The sequence below is a fragment of the Amblyomma maculatum genome, chromosome 1 (genome assembly GCF_055883805.1).
Source record: "Amblyomma maculatum isolate TAMU_Amacu chromosome 1, ASM5588380v1, whole genome shotgun sequence".
NCBI lineage: Eukaryota > Metazoa > Arthropoda > Arachnida > Ixodida > Ixodidae > Amblyomma > Amblyomma maculatum.
In genome coordinates this window covers 163995200-164015202 of record NC_139344.1, presented here as the reverse complement: position 1 = coordinate 164015202, position 20003 = coordinate 163995200, and the positions used below count along the sequence as shown (strand labels likewise).

General features: G+C 48.6%; 1 protein-coding gene across 3 annotated transcripts in view; it reads right to left on the bottom strand.

Annotated features, from left to right (window-relative positions):
• LOC146204784 (RYamide receptor-like) overlaps positions 1 to 17490 on the bottom strand; it is an 88933-nt gene extending 71443 nt beyond the window's left edge. For 2 of the 3 annotated variants that reach the window (XR_014704053.1, XM_084589489.1), the window contains exon 1: positions 16737 to 17490. Coding sequence is in view for 2 of the 3 variants with exons in the window: in XM_084589489.1 (XP_084445615.1) it covers positions 16737 to 17480 (744 nt within the window). In the remaining variant the exon portion in view is untranslated. The remainder of the gene's footprint in view (positions 1 to 16736) is intronic. The other variant, XM_084589490.1, reaches the window with a different exon arrangement.
• Between the last annotated feature and the right edge of the window lie 2513 nt (positions 17491 to 20003).

Genomic DNA, 20003 nt, shown 5'->3' with positions numbered 1-20003 from the left:
GAAAATTGAAGTGAACGCATAGTTCTAGAAAAAATCAAGCAGCTACCCTTCACGTGTGAGGCAAGTGCAAACGTCGGATGGAATATTAATTTTCTCTTGAGCGCTCAGAGACAGCCTGCCTGCCCTACTCTCCACATAACCATCACAGCCTTGCAGGTGCTGCATGAAAACACTTATGTAGTACAGTATCTACCACAGAACCAGACAGCTGTTTTCAATGCGTGATCAGGTGCAGTGCAACATGGTTCTTCGCAGTAAAGCGAGGTTTATTGCCAGGATGTCAGAAAAGGTGACGTCGGCAACAGAAAAATGCCTTTGCCTCCTATTCTACACTATAGGGAAAGGAAGGAACATATTGCCGCGAACTGTTCAAATCATTATTTGTCCTTTTTCGACAGCCATCGGCATGCGGACTTATCACTGTGATTCCAGCGCACAAATCGATTCTGTATTTTTTTGTTCATGCTCATTGTCGTGAGACGCAGTCTTACCATTTTCTCTGTCGCGCAAGATGCGGCGAGATGTATCTCGAAAAATTCCAGCCACTCGCGTGTGTTTCTACAATGTTCCATGTTATGCTAGTCCCCGTTAGCGGCTTTATCTAGGTGTTTCTTCGCCGCCTTTAAATTGAGCGTTGACGGGTGCGACGGGCATTTGCTGATCAACGACCGCCGAGCACGCTTGCTGCTGTTTCCGCCGCTGATTGCTTAGTTCTTTTGCGGGCGCAAGTCCGCCCAATAGTTTATTTTGTGAATTTCAATCCTCCTCATTAGTCGCCAACGGCCTTGTCGCCACTACGTGACTAGTAAAATGATGTTGGGTGGCGCTGCCATACTGCAGTGATACAATTGCTGGGAGACAAGACATTTGCTTTATTTGCATAACTGAAATAATTGCTTTTTCAATGTACGCCTACTCATCAACTAACACATGCAACGCAATGCTTGAGCACGCGTCTTAAAACCAAGCATCTCAGATGGCTGTGCACTGTTTTCATATACAACTAAGTGGCATCAATAATGAGCTCAAAGCAAACATAAAAAAAGAGAGAGCAAATCTAAGGGCACAAGTAATAAAAATGTTATTCTATTTAATTTCATTCTTTAATGACTTGAGTAATTTTACAAAGAGAAGGAGGGGAGGAGAGAATATCGGCAACTGCTGCTTTGAATTTAATGTAGTCACACTCCAGGCACATAATGTTTTCGTATACAGCTAACTGGCACCAATAATGAATTCAAAGAGAACAAAAACGACTAAACCTAAGGGCGCAGCAAGTAATAAAAAAGTAATTATATTTAATTCCATCCTTTCAAGGCCTGGAAGAACTCTACAAAAAGAAGGTGAGGAAGAGATGAAATCGGCAACTGCAGCTTTGAACTTTATGTGGTCACACTGCAGTGATAGAGGCAGGAACATGGTGGGAATAGCACACGCAAAGACAAGGATATAATAATAAAGATAAAACGGCAAGAGATTCAAACCTGATGTGGCCCGCAGCATAGTATTTGGAAATTTTGGAAAGATACTACTGGGGCCCGGACAGCTCTAGTGCGATCCTCTCATGCAATCCTCTCAGACTCACGCAATTGACTATCAGTTCAGACAGAGCGTATATTGAGAGGCTACCACTTAAACAAATGGCAACCAAAAGTTCCCCACAGCGATTACGCCGTGAAACACCGCTGATCTGAGCAACGACCAGAATACATAAATTCGGACGTTTAAGGCAGGCGCTCAGCCACCACACCATATCACTCCTCGGGTTATCGCTGCATCTCGCCGCGAAGTTTCTTGCAGAGCCACCACACCATACAACTCCTCAAGATGTCACACTCACGAACCGTACAGACAGAGAATTCGAAAGCATCGCGGTGCTCTAAGAAATGCTTCGTCTCGCGTAGCTCAACCGCATGAGCTAGCCATGGTGGAGCCAACAGACTACCATTGCTGTGCTTTGCAACAACGGCGCGAATTGGTGATTTCTCTTTTGAAGCGTTTGCCACGGGAGGACAGCTAGTGCCCACGTGCGACTGTAAATTTGCGACTTCGGTACCAATCCCTTTAATGGTTGGGCAGTCGTAAATTAGCCTTATGACGCTTTTCAGTGCCTTTTGCAATTACAACATGATCTCTCAGCTTATTTCACCGCCCAAAAAACTTGTCTACTGAACTGCGGTGAGTTAACCGCCGGCTATACACCACGTCAAATTTGCCGTGGTTTTATGCGGTCACCTATTGGCCCCAACTTCTGCCATTTACGGTAACGGCAGCACATCCTTTCCGTTACAAAACGTCTTTTTGACATCACCGTACAATGTGTATGCATGACGTATCTCTCGCTGAAAAACGTCAGCCAATCACACTTCAGGAAGCGCCTCTTGACAGCAAGCAGCACATTTCACCCGATTCGTAATATAAGCACAACTGCTTTCCTCCCTGCCATATATATCTCTTTTACCCTTTTTCAATTACTTATATTTACCATCAAGGCAGCATGAATAGCTCTGCTAAAAATCTGTTTTGAAGGTCCCGTCATTTTGACGTCACCGCAGAAAGCCATTTCGACAGCTGAAAATTTCGCGCCTCAAATGTGAAACACGTGGCTGCTCCGAGAACCATTCAGGTAAATAATATGGCGCCGAACAACAGCCACGTATGTCGAGAATAGGGTCCCTGTAGGCCTGTAGGAAAGTTCTATTATGGCGTATCTGTTACTCGAATGCGGGAGAGGGGGGGGGGGGGGGTTAAGCGGACGTTGGTGGTGCTTGCAGTCTTTGCTTGTGTTCTGTAAATGATGCAGGCTTTCGCCATTAGGTGCCAGACGCTTTCACAGGTTACAAAGTATCGACCCAAGTGCCACTCAGAGACCGTATTGAAATTCCCAGTTTTTGCAAGGTTAAATCGACAGGTATGTTCGCGATCTTTCGAACGGGAACTTGCTAGACGCAATTCTGAGTTGCCAGGTATACATTCCCCTTGAACACAAAATGAACCACCGTAAACACGAAGATAAAAATGCTGGGACCAGAACAGTAGTGTTCGATCCTAATTACTTTCTGAGGTTTGGTGATTGTAATGTTTAGGGGAAAATTGTAGACATCTCGGGGTTGTAAAAGCGTTCAAAAGACGAAGACAAGCAGATATACACCCAGTGTAGTTTTACGAAGAGCAGTGTATGGCCGTCTCCCTGTGCCCTCGCCTTTTAGCCTTTTTACAATCCTACACTGCTTAACCAACTAGTCTAAACCCTGCGGCGTTGTAAGCGACCAAACGAGATCAATTTGAAGCGCTGAAAGAACTCCCTGAACGTGTGTAAATCTTGTCATCACTGTGAGCAAAGATTGCAGCAGACATGACAGTAATTATTGTGTTGAAATTAGAGTAATTTATGACGCAGTGCTTTGCATTTCATGTTTCAGTAATTTAGCAAAGTGATTATTTAGAAACAGTTTTTTTTTACCAGCAGAAGTTTTTAATCACTTTCAAAATTACTTTTCTCAAAATGAACCGCTGTTCTTTGCGTTGGCAAATCTTCGCTCTCTTATATGGTGGGTACGTACCTTGAAAGCAGCAGGAACGACTTGCCGCAAATCTAGGACAATGTACAGCAGGCGCATATTTGTTGCGAGCATTTTCCAATCAGTAGGATTAATGTTGTGCCCTGTTTGCCTTGAGGGCAGATCACTCATTGCTGACCTCACCACGAGTCAGGAGCGCGCGCTGAAGAACTCCAGTTGTTTAATCGACCGGGGACACAACGGCGTTCAGTTACGTCCATCACTGCGAATTGAGGAAGGAGATGCAGAAACGCACATTACACCGACATTTCTGAGCGGAAGACGTAGGCACTACTGCCTAAACAATATATAGCTATCTCCAGATGCCTTCAACGATGCATACAGGCCCGGGAAGCAAGGCGCTGGGTTCGGCATTCACTTCTGTTTTGAGCGCAGTGAATCTAACGAGTGCTTGTCTGTCCTTTTTTCCTTATTTTGTTCGCATTCTTCTGAGCTATTGAAAAAATAAAGAGGGATATTGTTGGTTGGGAGGGGATTTGACGGCAAAGCCAAGAAATTTGCGTGCCGCGTTTCGAGAACGAATGTAGTGTTCCTTCCGTTTCTTTTGGGGCATGGCTAGTGAGGCAGTGAAGTGCCTATGGGAGGGAGGCGGAGCCTTCCCTCCCTCTCCTCAGAAGCCTTTGCACATCTTCCCTAACGTTCGTTTTGGAGCTTTCTCAGAGTACGTAGAAACAATTTCCCATCAATTTTTCAAAGCAAGGTCATCAAGACCTCCGAAGCAGCAGGTTTGAAGGAACCGGCTAGTGCCAAGATTGGGCGTTCGCCGTAATACGTTATATGTAAAATTACTCGAAGCAAGAACTATATTGAGAAAATATGCCTATGCAGTTTACTTTTTATTTACAGTTACTTTTGCGCTTCATGTCGTTGTTTCTCTTTTCCCTTTATTTTGGAAGTCCCTCTGTTCCTACCCCATCCCCCCGCAGAACTAATCCTTGGGATCCCCACTGCACTGAGAAAGCCTCAGTGCAGTGGGGATCCCAAGGATTAGTTCTGCGGGGGGATGGGGTAGGAACAGTTTGGCGGGATAGCGCGGAACTCCGCGGACCAACTATTTCCAGATTTTGCTTTTACTGATTAGTTAATACAAGTCCACATCACCTTGAACGGACTCTAGAGACGCCGCTGCGAATAAGAAATCCCGGCAGCACCCACTAGTCAGGTGGGCGACGAGTTCTTCAAAAATAAAGGGGCAGTTGAGAGCCACTTTTAGCGTATGACGTGATAGCAGCCTGCAATGCACGTCAGTTTATGCTTCTCGCACGTGTCATCTGTTTGGGCGCTGGCGTACATCAAATAGTGTGGGGTTCCGGTGGCTGCCGCATGCAGGCACCACTATGCCTCTTGGAACCGCAGGATAAAGACGGTAACATGCACATTGCTACTCACCGAAAGGCGGCTTTTGTCATTGTTACCTTATAATTACACACGTACTCATCGTTAGGTGCCACTTTACGTGTAAGACAACTCGACATGCATAGAAATTCAATTTGTTCCCAAGCTGTACAAGTGTGTGATGCATGGTTTAGTCCGTCGCGTGTCTGGCTGGTAACACGGCGGTGTGGGTTCAAAACCGAGCAAGTTCCGCAAATTTTGCTTGAAATGAAATTACTTTCTTATCGAGTTAAATGATTTGTGACATTCGTTGCATTAAGTGATATGTTTTATTCATTCGTGCTGCTACGTTCACCCAACCATCGTCTGGCGTTTGACGTTCCTGCGCTAGGTGAGGTGGCTGCAACGTCACGCCCTTGTAGACCAATCAAGACTATTCACTCACGGCCATCAGCGCCGACGTCAGCTGACTCGGGACTCTTAAACTATCGCCTAAAATCGGCTGGGCATGTCTGCATGACACGTCGAAGGTTTACAATAAACGCTGGATGAAAATTGCTGTGGTTTAATCTCGCTAAAACCAGGCGAATCAAAATATTCGTTAGACGTCTCCGGTTACTGATCAACACCATCAGCAGCATCATCATAAATATGGCTATTATAATCATTATTAACTTACTGGATCGTCATTGTCCTCACTACTGTGATCCTCTTTTTTTCTTCTTTATTGTCTGGCTTTTGCAAGACAATACAAACACACACAAGACATTCATATAATAAGACTGCCAGGGGTTGGCTTCGTCGTTCTAAAATTCCTTTAGGTCCATCAACGGTTCTACCTTTGGCAACCACTCAGGATTATCATCGACAAACTTCACAATCACGATAAACCAATGGACAGTTTCGCGGAAAAAAATTCCCGCACAAATTTGTTTCCTCGCTACTGTGATCTTCACGTTAGAAAAAATTACGATCTGTTCCTGACAAGCCCAGCATGGAGTAGGGGTTTGCGCGCTCGTTGGGGGTCAAAGGGATAATGGTTCGTTTCCAGTGGATGCAGTTTTTTTTTTTTACCTGTTAGTGTGGTCCTTGCTTATAGCCACACTTTGTCCTCTAGCTCACTGAAGGCAAAACGTGAGTCTTTGATCTTGGCCCGAGGTGGTGTAGTGAAGCTTTCGCTTCAAAGCTACGTCGGAGGTTTTTGAGTTGTGCAAACGGTGTGGTGGCACCTGAGGCTAAAAAAGCGTGATATTTAGAACACTGCCCCGCTTTCAGTTGCGCCAGAAGAGTGGCTACTCAGAAAGACCGAATGCGTAATTCCTTGCTTCAAAGCAAGACAAATTTTAATGGCATAGCGTAATACGCACAGTTCCCTAAAATTCCGACTTTGGCGTTTTAAGCGAAAAATCCCGAGCATATATAGTGCTGGCAGGCGGTAGCTGGCAGCCATACATGGCAAAATTACTTTTGAAGAGGAAATAAATTACATTACTAGTTACTTTGCCGAAAATTGGAGAAAAGTAATTAAATTACATTACTCATTACTGCTCCCAAAAAGTAATGAAATTACATTACGATTACTTTTACTGCGTAATTCAATTACTTTAAATTACTTTCTAGTTTTTAACATGCCAAAACTAAGTAAAGTTAGTAAACACAATGCCCCTTACACAATGACTCCCTGAAGGCCTGTAAGGTATTGTAAATAAATCAATAAATAAATAACAAAAACTAACTTGTTCTCTAGACGCGAAGCCCACGCATTATTTCGTCTTCCCGTGAAATTTCGTCCCACAGAGCTATTCCTTCCTTCTTTCCTACAGCACTTGCCGTTACCAAAATAAGACAACCGCAAGAAAACAACAACAACAACAAAAGCAGAAGCAACGTCGAACGGTCGTTTAATGAGCGGCGAACCCAGCGTCTTGCTCGCCCGGAGCTGTCTCCGCCATTTGAAGGGCTCGAAGAAGCTAGGTTATTTTGTTACTTCCACACTGTAGTCCCAAGTATCTACGTCGGTTCCTTGCACACTGTGGCTTATGCCGCGCTGGTTCACGCCATGTACCCTTCCGCCTGTTTCCCCCACCCAAACCCTCCGTCGCCCCGTGGTGACGAGTGTAACAAGGCATCACTGTGCCCTAGCCGACGCAACACAGAGTGCGCGCTCCCAACTAGTTTTCAACTCCAGCCTTCTTGCACCATCTGTCCCTTCGGCATTCCCTTGGTGCCTTGTATCCTGCTGCTTGGAGAATGGTTACCATGGGATAACTGCACAAAGTTACCCTGCTACACAGGAGGTCTCAGACGCACTGTTCTGCTGAATTCTGTCTCCTTTTGCCGATCCGTTACGCTGGCTTCGGCTTGCCGCACGTCGGTCCTGCTTTCGCGGCACTCTGCTTTGTTGTCTATCGAAGGAGTAGTCGCGCACTTAAGTAAAAGTAATTTCGAAAGGAATGAATTACCTTTACTGTGAAATTACTCTCAAAAGTAATTCGTTACTATACTAAATTACCAAACCGAAAAAGTAAATCATTACATTACAAATTTCCGGGAAAAGTAATTGAATTACAGTAATTTTACTACTGTAATTCAATTACTGCCACGTCTGCTGTCAGCTGACGTGACCAATCAATAACTGGACGCAGGGGCTTGACATTACGTTTGGCATTAGCTGCTAACTTAGGCCTGTCATTTCATGTGGGAGGGCGGTATCAAAATCACCCTGCCAGGACCTTTGCATTCACGTTACTCTTATAGTCCACGCAGGCGCGTTTATACGGCCTGGTTAGAGCGGGGCTTTATATGTGGGCTGGTAGCCTGCTCTTGACATACCCTTAAAAGCGGAGCTTAAGTGTCCCCATAATTTTTGCAACTACAACTTTGAAGCTAAGTTGCTCTTGCGGGCACAAACGTTCCGAGAGCACTGTTGAATCTACACTGCAGAATAAACCTGACCGCTAGCTGCTGGTGCACAGGGATCATCACGTTTGTTCTCATTATCATTATCAACTAATTGCATCGTAATTATCATTGCTATTGTTATGATTGTCATTATCAATAATTGCAGTGTCGCTGTCATCGCTACTATCATCCTCACGGTAGACAAGCAGAAGTATGATACGCTTTTCACGATCTCGGGGCGTGGCGAAGTTGGTTAAAGCGCTCGGCTCGCGATCCGAGGGTTAAAAGTTCGATTCCAGGATTTTTATTTTTCTGATGACGTCAACATGACGTCATTTGATTGACAGCTATAGTGTGACCAAACGGACGGCGACAGTTGAGCCAATAAAGGATTTTGGCCTTAAAAGTAATCTGCAATGCTTTTGAGAGCTGCGATCAATACACTTCTTACATAGAAATGGAAAGTACTTTTATTAATGCGTTACCTTTTCAAAGTGTCTGAAATATAATGTAATTCCTTTTTGTGAGCAGCATTGAGTAATATAAGCGAATTGCGCAAGCTTCGGGAAATAATTAGTAATGCAGTTTAATTACTTTTTAAAGTAATTTTCTCACGCATGGATCGCACTGCTAGTTCAGTCTAATCATTTTTTGATTAAATAGAACTCTATGCACTTATTTTTTCTTTTTAGCAGCTTCCTTAGACCACCTTCCAACGTCGCGCTCTTCAGGCTCTTCAGACTATTTGCTCTCTCTTCACGTTAGCGAATCTTGCTTCACCGAGACCTTGGGAAATCCCCACTGCCCTTCTCGGAATCATTTCAACCACATCCAAGGACCAGCCATGGCGCGGGCTCGCGGGTAATCCTTATATATATTCCCCCTCTGTGTCCGTACCGTGCGGCTTCTTTCTAATGAATCCTAACCCGAGCTATTCAGGGAATGGAGTGCACACCTGTTCATCTTACTTTCTCTCTTGCAAAGCACAATTTTTATCGCCGTTTGGCACATCTCTTCGCCTTTCTCCAAAACTGTTCCTTTTCTGTTATCACATTGCACTTTTTCACTCAGTTCTTGATATTATGCACACTAATGGACAGAAGTTTACGGTATGCGTATTTATAGAAAATAATTTATCTCTCTGTGTCTAGGCAAAGCAGATCTATGGAGCACTTGTTTTATTTTAGTTAAGCATTCGAAGGGACAATTAGCAATTTTTAGGCGCCGAAAACTGCTTCTTTTAAGTCTAAATTTTTACAAGCGACCCTGTAAGTGATTCAGAGGTACGACCAGCCTACGAGAACGCAGAAATGAATAGAAGCTTAATTCATGATGCCAGTTCCTGTTGCAAAGGTTTGGTTATATTGTCACGACTGAAGTCCGAGGGAGCCGTGAAAGTACCACGTAGCCAAGGACCCGAGAATGAGGTCGGCTTGTCCTTTCGAACACAGAGTCCCAGCGTCCAGCACCAGCGCGCCGCTCGTGCCAACCACCGCTTCGTTGTCGTCGGCCCCAAACACGGCTGTCGCGCGGCGCTAGGCACGTGGCATTATTCCCCCCCCCCGTGAAAGAAAACATCGTCCCGATGACAAGGTGATAGGAGAAAAAAAAAATTAGACGTGAGGTGAACTGTACAATAACGCAAGGTTTCACTTGCAGGGAACGCTCAGTCACGCGAAAAATACGGCTTTAAGCGCACCACATGCACAATTTCAGGCCGCTGGCGTCGAACACCGACGGTCACAGTTCCATCTGGAACGACTTCATAATTAACGTTGTTTAAGCGGCGCAAGACTTTATAGGGTCCGAAATAGCGGTGGAGTAGTTTCTCGCTCAAGCCTTTGTGACGCACGGGGGTCCACACCCACACTTGGTCCCCTGGTTCGTAGTGGGCCTCCCTGTGCCGAAGGTTATAGTGTCGCGCGTCGGTGGCATGCTGCTCCTTGATGTGTAAGCGGGCCAGCTGACGGGCTTGCTCGGCCTGTTCCGCGAAATGGGCGGCGTCGGGTTCGACCGCTTCTTCCAAGCACGGGAGCATCGCGTCCAACATCGTGCGGGCCTCTCTGCCATATACGAGACGGAATGGCGTAAACTTCGTGGTTTCCTGCGGCGCCGTATTGTAGGCGAAGGTGACATACGGCAGGATCTCGTCCCACATTTTATGCTCAACGTCGATGTACATTGAGATCATGTCCGCCAAAGTTTTGTTTAGTCGTTCCGTTAATCCATTTGTCTGAGGGTGATACGCTGTTGTTGTGCGATGCTCGGTATGGCTGAGAGTTAAGGTGTCCCGCAGTAGCCGAGCTGTAAACGCCTTTCCTCGGTCAGTAATGATGGTCGACGGTGCACCGTGTCTGAGCACAATGTCGTTCATAAAGAATCGAGCAACTTCGCCGGCAGTACCTCGGGCAAGGGCCTTCGTTTCAGCGTAGCGTGTTAAGTAGTCTGTGGCGACTACAATCCACTTGTGTCCGTTCGAGGATAAAGGAAATGGGCCTAAAAGGTCCATGCCCACTTGTTCGAAGGGTGTGAGGGGCGGTTCTATAGATTGTAACATACCGGATGGCTTGAGCGTGGGTTTTTTTCGTCGCTGGCATTGTCGACAGGTCTGTACGTAACGTCTAACGCTCGGAGAAAGATGTGGCCAGTAGTAGTTCTGCCGGACTCGGTTTAGGGTGCGTGTAAAGCCAAGATGCCCTGAAGTTGGTTCGTCGTGGCAGGCCAGGAGGATTTCGTGCCTTAGATCAGCTGGTATGACTAGCAGGTATGTTTTCGCACTCGACATAGAATTCTTCTTATAAAGCACCCCATTGCGGAGGCAATACGACGACAACCCCCGAGCAAGGTACCGGGGTATTGTAGGATGCCCGCCTTCAAGATGGTCAATAATCAGTCGCAGCTCGCCGTCGGCACGCTGTTTGGAGGCGAGATCGGACGTAGTGACTGCTCCGAGGAAGCTATCGTCGTCGGTGGCATCTGACGAAGGAGGGCCGACGGGCGCGCGGGACAGGCTATCAGCATCGGTGTGCTTCCGGCCAGACTTATAAATAACATCAAAATCGAACTCCTGTAGGCGCAATGCCCAACGTGCTAAGCGGCCACAAGGATCCTTTAAGTTTTTCAGCCAACACAACGAGTGATGGTCAGTGATGACGCGAAACGGTCGGCCATAAAGGTACGGGCGGAACTTGGCAGCGGCCCATACTACCGCCAAACATTCTTTTTCAGTGGTGGAATAGTTACACTCAGCACGGGAAAGTGCACGGCTGGCGTAGGCAATTACTTTCTCGACCCCGTCTTGGTGCTGAACTAGAACGGCACCAAGGCCGACGTTGCTCGCATCCGTGTGTAATTCTGTGTCGGCATCATCGTCGAAATGTGCCAGGATCGGGGGTGACTGGAGCCGGCGTCGTAACTCGTCGAAAGCCATCTGCTGCTCGGCGCCCCAGGAAAATGATGCGTCATCTCGAGTCAGGAGAGTCAGAGGGCTGGCCATCTGTGCAAAGTTTTTGATAAAGCGACGATAATAGGAGCACAGCCCCAAAAACCGTCGGACTGCTTTTTTATGGGCGGGGACGGGAAAGGCAGCAACGGCAGCAAGTTTCTCAGGGTCAGCTCGGATGCCATCAGCACTCACGATGTGCCCAAGAAACTTCAATTCGGTGAACCCGAAGTGGCACTTTTGAGGCTTGAGAGAAAGGTTGGCAGACCGGACAGCTTCGAGAACAGTTCTCAGGCGGCGTAGGTGTTCCGTGAACGTCGGTGAAAAAATTATTACGTCGTCGAGATAAACAAGGCATGTCTGCCACTTAAGACCTGTGAGTACAGTGTCCATCATCCGCTGGAAGGTGGCAGGAGCACAGCAGAGCCCGAATGGGAGGACGCGGAATTCATAGAGCCCATCTGGTGTTACGAAGGCAGTTTTTTCACGGTCCCTCTCATCAACTTCAATTTGCCAATAACCACTCCTGAGGTCAATGGAGGAGAAGTACTTGGCTCGGCGAAGTCGGTCGAGAGAGTCATCAATCCGTGGTAGCGGATAGACGTCCTTCTTTGTCATACTGTTCAGTTTCCGATAGTCAACGCAGAAACGAAGTGTTCCGTCTTTCTTTTTAACGAGGACTACAGGCGAGGACCATGGGCTGCTTGAAGGTTGAATGACGCCATCGGCGAGCATCTCCTTGACTTGCTGTTGGATAGCGTCTCTCTCCCGAGGAGACACACGATAGGGCTGCTGATGGATGGGTCGAGTGCCTTCATGCGTGATAATCCGGTGTTTAATGACCGACGTTTGCTGCACCTTAGATGAAGACGTGAAGCACACACGAAACTCCAGCAATAGATCTTGAAGTTGCCTCTTTTCAACGGAGGAAAGGCTAGAATTGATGTCGACAGCGTGTACGGCATCATCCGGTTCAGTGCTAGGCGTAGCTTCCTCTGAAGCAAAACATTCGGCGACTTCGTGCAGATGGTCGACGTAAGCAATGACAGTGCCACGGAACAGGTGTCGATGTTCATTGGAGAAATTGGTGACAAGTACCTCCGTCTCTCTTCCACGAAGGAAACAAAGACCTCTTGCCACAGAAACTCCCAAGGCGAGTGAGAGGGAGACATTAGGCTCAACAACCCGGAGGCCGTGATGTGGCTCGTCACAAGTAACTCTGGCGAGGATGCTGGCGCGTGGTGGCACTGTGAGGCTATCATCGGCGACTCGCAGCGTGGAGTGGGACCCGCGGTACTCATGCTTTTCAGTGGCCAGTTTGGCGGAAAACGTCACCAAGCGGTTCGGTAGATCTATAGTGGCACCGTGCTCACGAAGGAAGTCGATGCCAAGAATAACATCACGAGAGCATTCGCGTAGAACGAGAAAAGTCGCAACAAAGGTGCAGCCTCTCACCGTAACCCGGGCTGTACACATACCCAGTGGTGCAACCACATGTCCGCCTGCCGTACGTATGTCTGGGCCGTTCCATGGCGTCATCACCTTTTTCAGTGTCCTTGTAAGCCGCCCACTAAGGATAGAATAATCGGCTCCCGTATCAACTAAAGCTCTGACCTCCTTCGTGTCGACGATAATAGGGATGTCCAGGGAGACCCGGCCAAGACCAGGGCCTGTCGACGTCGGTTCGGAGTGAAGTGAACGGTGTGGTGGCGGAAGCTGGACGGCGGTTGGGTGGTCGGCGTCGGGACAATTCAATGTCGACGGCAGGTCGGAGTGAAGGAAGCGGTGCGGCGACGGAAGCTGGGCGGCAGTTGTGTGGTCTGCGTCGGGGCGATTTAAGCGACACGGCGGTGATAACTGATCGGCGATGCGGACGACGTCACGGCGATCTGGTCTGTGCGGTGAAAACTGGACAGGAATTCGGCGTTCGACGTCGGGGCGAATCGAGCGGTGCGGCGGTGGAAGCTTTACGGCGAATCGGTGTGCGGCGGCCTCGCCCCCAAAGGTCGCCAGAGCTAGTTTTCCCGATGAGGACTCGAGGAACCATGGCGTCCAGCGGTATACCGTGACCCAGAGGGTGAAGAGCGACGAGGCGAAGGCGAGCGCGACTCGCGACGAGGAGAATGTGACAGACTGGCGGGTGACGTACGCTGGCGGGTTACGTACTCGGCGATGTCCTGAGGCCGCTGACCAGGCCGTGGACGAGGGCTGTCGGGGGAAAATCCCCTAAGGCCCATCTGACGATAAGGGCACTGCCGGTACAGGTGACCTGCTTCGCCACAGTGGTAGCAGAGAGGGCGGTTATCTGGAGCGCGCCAGAGATCAGTTTTCCGGGGCGCCTGGCGCCGATCTTCCCAAAGGGGCAGCGGTGCCGCAGCGTGCACAGCGACCTGAGGTTGCGTGTAAGGCGAAGGGGTGGGTAGCAGGGCTGGGCGGCGTGTGACATCAGCATAAGTCATCCGCTCGGTGGGGCCCGGGGGTGGTGGTGGAACGACTGTACTTGTTGGTGGCGTGAGTGCATTCTGGACCTCTTCACGGATGATGCTGGCCAGGGAAGCTGCGCCAGGAGCTCCATGAACTTTCTGGAGCTCCTCGCGAACCACGGTGCGAATGAGGTCGCGAAGGGAGCTCATATCTGCCCCGGGATTGTAGTCGGTTCGGTCAGACGGCGGTAGTGTGGATATGGAATTCAGCGGCCGACCGTACTGGCTGCATCGCTGCTGTAACAGTTTCTCCATGGTCACAGCTTCAGCCAGAAACGCCGCGACGGTGGTGGGCGGGTTCCGCACGAGGCCGGAAAAAAGCTGTTCTTTGACACCGTGCATCAGGTGCCGAACCTTCTTCTCCTCACTCATGGACGGGTCGGCGCGATGGCAAAGGCGCATGACGTCTTCAACGTACATTGCGACCCCCTCGTTCTGACGCTGAACTCGAGAGGTCAGGGCACGCTCGGCATTCTCTCGGCGGTCACTGTTGGCGTACGTACCGAGGAGCTGACTTCGGAAGGCCGGCCACGTAGAGAATGTGGCCTCGCGGTTCTCGAACCATGTCCGAGCAGCGTCTTCAAGGCTGAAGTAGACGTTCCGCATTTTCGCAGCGTCGTCCCAGCCGTTAAACGTCGCGACCCTTTCATAGTGAGCTAGCCAGTCCTCGGCGTCTTCAAACTGCTCACCGTGAAATGGTTTAGGGGTACGTGGGGTCTGAAGGATGAGACAGGACGAAGGGGTGGAAGGGACAGTCATGGTACGGGCGGGCGGTGTCGTTGCCACAGCCAGAGTCTCTTCGTCAAGAGGGAAGGCCTCGGGGGACAAGCCTCGGAGCCGTCGGCTGGTACGATGAACCGGAGTGGTCACGAGAGGCGGCCGCGTAGGGTCGTCCGCAGGAGAAGGGATCATCGATCGCACCTCCACCAGTGTCACGACTGAAGTCCGAGGGAGCCGTGAAAGTACCACGTAGCCAAGGACCCGAGAATGAGGTCGGCTTGTCCTTTCGAACACAGAGTCCCAGCGTCCAGCACCAGCGCGCCGCTCGTGCCAACCACCGCTTCGTTGTCGTCGGCCCCAAACACGGCTGTCGCGCGGCGCTAGGCACGTGGCAATATATAGCTGTGGACCAGTCCATACTACCAGTTCCCGCATGGGGCAATAAACCACGCACCCACGCACACGAGCGCATCTAAGCGCGAACGAATTGCCTCACAGAAAAGATAACTATTGCATTAAAATAGCCTATATTGATATTTTATTGAACATCGGATCAATACTGGCGACAAGAAAAAAGAAAGCATTTAACTCTTCCGAAGTGCCTCGGAGGCTTTGTCAAAAACATCTGGTTCGTTTTTTCTTTTTTTAAATTTTAGCAAGCTGTTTCTGGACAAAGCTGTAATAGCAATACGAAAATGCTGCTGCTCAGAGGCTGCAAAAAGTGAGAGCAGTCTTCTCTCTATTTAGTGCGGCGAAAGAGCCACCGAAATGCCGAAGTGCAATTCGAAAATTGATAAGGCCAGTCGTGACGTCATCGGCGTATTTTTGAGACAGGCATTGTTCGACGCCTCCTACACGCATCTTTTTTTTTTAATATCCATTGAGTGCTACGTACTAGATACCGAGCCTTGTTGCGAAGAAATACAGCGCATGTGTTGCCACACCGGTGGAGTACGCGTGCACTGCAGATTGGACTTGCAGAACAACGTAAGTACTTCAGCTGCGCGCCGATTCGTATTTTCCTATCGTCGTATTCTTCTATGGGCGGCAGAGGTTTGCCATGTGCTACGGTACGAAAGTTCTTAGGATAAGGAGAGACAACGGTTTTTTTATGCGTACCGCAGTGACGCACCAGACGTCTTTAACTTTCCACCTATAGACTTGAGCACTTCAGCTCGATGCACAAGCCATCTGCGTGATGTGAACAGTCGGAAGGGGTGGACGACAATTGGGCAACCTGACAGAGCTTGCGAATTGGTGAAATGAAATTCATTTAATATTATTCCCTGTGCTACTGTGCTACTATGCTGTTTAAAATATGAAGCAGCAGTAACTCTTTTACATCTCTGGCCATGTCTCACGCAAATAATAGAATGAAACATGAAGCCTGCATTATGGAGAACCAGTGCATGTTGAAAAACGCAAACCGGCCTTTTGTACTGTACTATACTGAAAGCTTAAAGCGGTAGCCGCTGCTGTTTTAACGGAAGCCAGGTTATATATTACACTCAACTACATTCCTTTGGGTCGGTCACGGCCATGTTAGAGCGGCACGCTCTTGGTCTACATGACCGCTCCCCGGCTTTGCATCCAACCTGTTTGGCATAGGGCAAGGGGTGGCGCAGCTGCATGCGTGGTTGAGGATCACTGGAACTCTGATGTCTTTAATCAATATGTGAGATGACAGGTTGAAAAAATAAAGCATTTTTTAATACGCAGACTGTTATGTCCTCTCGCTTAGATGGCTATTAGGGCGCTGGCATCGGTACGAACAGTGGATTCTCGTAGCGGCGTGCCAATGTAAGAACTGCAGTTCCGATCTGTCAGTGTGCTCTGGGGGCAAATGAAAGCTTTGTAGTGGTAGTAGTTCTCAAGCGCTTTGTGTTGATAATGCGTCGTTTCACGCTCGAAATGAAAGGCGACAGCGACGGGCATTCGAGTGTAAAAGGAAATAAAAGTGATCAAAAACGAGTGGAAACTTGTGCAGCGCGTCCTATGCGGACTATTCGGTAGTGAGTCCTTGTTCTAAAGGTAATTGCCTTTAACAGCGCGGTTCGGTTTGAAGACGTTAGTATAACACAATCCTATCTGGCTAGCAGCTGCGGTAGCCACCAGCGACTCTATAGCCAAAACAACTGAGCAAACTCATGCGGTTTCAACCATAGTTCGCATTCAGTTCATGTTACATTTTGTGCATCGCATGTATAGAGCGGGCATCACGGAACTGGTGAAAGGCTTTAATTCGCATGGTGCCTCGCTCAGCTTTGTACGCACCTTTCGCTTGGAGGCGGCCATCCGCTGGTCGCGGGCATCCTGGGCCTCGCCGGGCGTCTGCTTTCCCCAGACGACGACCGCGATGCGCGTGTAGGTGAAGATGAGCACGAGCAGCGGGAAGAAGTACTGCAGGATCATGAGCGCCATGCTGTACACGGCGGTCTGCTCGGGCCTCCCCCACTGCTCCTGGCAGTAGTAGGTGCTGTTGGCGCAAACGTGTGGCACCAGCTGCGTGACGAGCGCCGTGGGCAGCGGCGTGACGAGCGCCACGATCCAGACGAGCGCGATGATGAGCTTGGAGCGCAGCTTGGTCATGCGCGGCCGCAGCGGGTACACGATGGCCGTGTACCGGTCGACCGAGATGGCGATGAGCGTGTAGGCTGATATGAAGACGGTCACGCATTGTGCGTACGTCACCAGCACGCACATGACGCCGCCGAAGGGCCAGTAGCCCAGAAGCAGGTTGGACACGAACGTGAACGGGATGCAGAGGCAGGCCATGAGGATGTCGCCGATGGCCAGGTTCATGATGAACATGTTGGTCACGGTGCGCATGCGCTGGTAGGCGATCACGATGTAGCAGACGATGCCGTTGCCGCCGATGGCGGCTATGGACACGGCGATGTACATGAGGTACATGAGCGCCTGAATTCCCTGCGGCACCTCCGGGGACACCTCGCAGCTGCTCGAGTTGGCGCCGCCCGCCTCCTCCTCGGCGTACTGGGGCTCTTCCACGGCATCCATGCTGCCAGGCCGCTCTGCGGAAAACGAAATTTTCTTCTAGCAATCTGGCTCCAGAAATGGTTAAGGCTGCATTGCGTGCGTAAGTTCGCGCCTCGTCTTGTCAGTTTCTTGTTTCTTCCCGTAGAGGAATACCGAAAGCAGAAGATATTAAATAAACTGCGTTAGGTAAATATAGCCACTGCAGTGAACACTGCCCTGAGAAGCTGTCACCCTTTCCATGCACCCTTATTCTGCTTCTCATTCAGTACCGCGAGAAATGCCGTAGAGGGCAACTTTAATTTGCCCCCAACAAACAGTATGTAGGGGAACGTCGACTTCAATTTACACGAAAAAAAAAAAAAAAAAAAAAACGAAATCGGAGAACACTTTAGCTTCGCCTTTAAGATTTCAACGTGATAGCATTTAAAACTCAATGCTTTGAAGATAATGGATGGATGTATAAGGCTTTGAATCGAGCGGCGGCTTGCGCCATCTGTTGCGGCAGCGCCGTACGATCGAATCAATTTTCTAGTAAGCGCCGCATCGCAGGTAAGCAAAGCTGAAATGTTGTTTACCATTCGCTTAACTATTACTTCCGCAATTAGTCTTTTTCTAATGACGCACTTAAGCATTAGCTGACAGTTTTGAGGTAGTGCATACATTAGGCCACCTTTATTCGGAGAAAGACCATGCGGTTTTGTGACGGAGTGACTGCGTGCTCGCCCTGCACTGCGTGCTTTACACCGCAGGGTTTCTGCAAAACTTTTATTGTTTCTTCTGATTTTCGCGTTACAACCAAAACGTCGACACCGGCTCTTCTGCAACACGGGGCCCTTATCGCAATCGCTTTAAACGTTTAGAATAGTTTACCACTGGAACTGAAGAGTGCACATAATGTTTCCCACGCTAGTGAAGAAATATTTCCTAACCTTCAATACTTATACTCAAGAATTTTAGCTGCTAAAATATGTCTTTGAGCTGTTAGTTGTACAGGGTCGTTCACATATAACAATAACACGGTCACTGCTTTCAAATCAACACTGAGTCCGGCACAGGCACATATTGAAGCAAAGCGAAACGAGCACAAATACACGCGGATATGGTGCTTCACATGGCTGGCTATTTAGCTTTACTGCCTAGCCCTGTTGAATGCAATGTCGCTTTGAAAGGAGTGATCATGCTATAGGTAGAAGTGGTCGACCCTGTACATATCTTCCGTAAATAAAAAGTGATCTCCTTGAGCTGTGTTATGTATTAAAAATTAGTTATGGTGAATGCATTATGTACTGTTCTCCTTTACATATTTGAAATCTCGGTTTTTGTTACTTAATATGATACAACGCCTGATTAATTGCACTTCTGACTTGGATTCATTTGCTAGCCTTTGCCTACGGGTCCAATCGTCTTTTCAATTACAAAGAAACAAAGAAACTTCGAATTGAGTTGAATATATTTCTTGAGACGTACTTGAGAAGTGAAAGAGTTTAATTAAACTCAGAATGCTCATGATTGTTGCCTTCGTTCAAATGTTGTCACCCTTCTTGCTGGACCGTGAAAGCGCTCAACCCTACTGACTGCTGTAGAACTAAAATAGTTCTGGCTTCAAGACTGGGGGATGGAGTGATGAAAGAAGGTCATGGTTATTTGTATATATATATGGGCATAGAGCCAATACTAAGCATAAAATTTGGACTAGCAAATTGACCCATGACGTTTTTTTTCTCTTTTATTTTTGCAGGAAGCTTTGTTGAATAGATGCCTCATGGTAATCCTAAGCGAGCCATTCGCTGCAAAACGCCACGACGGTCTTGTACAGGGTTGCTCGTACTACGATGCGCGTTACGCGCAGGGCTGCTTGTATATCATTAATGCGAGAGAGGAATGAAAGCTCTCACTGTTTTCAAACGTATGCGACTCGACGAGGCCCCTCTGTATTCGCCTCGTGTCGCATAGCACAGGGTCGCAGCCTACGCCTGCCCAACGCTGCAGCTGACAGTATCGTCAGTATCCTTCAGCTTTTCTCCGCTGGCGAAGAGTTCCAGCCGAGGAGTTCCAAACCGCTTTGGCTCGAATAGCAGCGAATAAAAATGAAAAGTCGAAAAAATGCGGCACGTGAAAGCGGATCGCTGCCTCTTGAAGTATCGCGGGAGTAAACTCTGTCTTCACTCGTGCTGCGCCTGTCAGCTTTGTTCTCTCGCTTTCTGTTCATTGCTCCGTTAAAAAGAAAGATCCGACAGGCCGCTGACGAATCACGCAAGCGCGCTAGCCTGATCTCTCTGCGCGCCCTTCTTCTATGCCCTTCCGACGTATACGGCAAACAACTCCCTGCCGTGAAATTTTGTAACTCCTTGGAAACAAAGCGCAACTCTGCTCACAACCAGCACCTTCACTCTTTTTTCCTCTCTTTCTTTTGGAGCCCATCTTTCCTCTAGTACGCCCTATTGACCACGCAAGGCCGGGCTGCCTGAATTTATTATTAACGAATGCTCAACTAAAGTTTACTTGGCAGAGCAGCGCGCCTTTTTTGAGATTTGTTTGTAACAC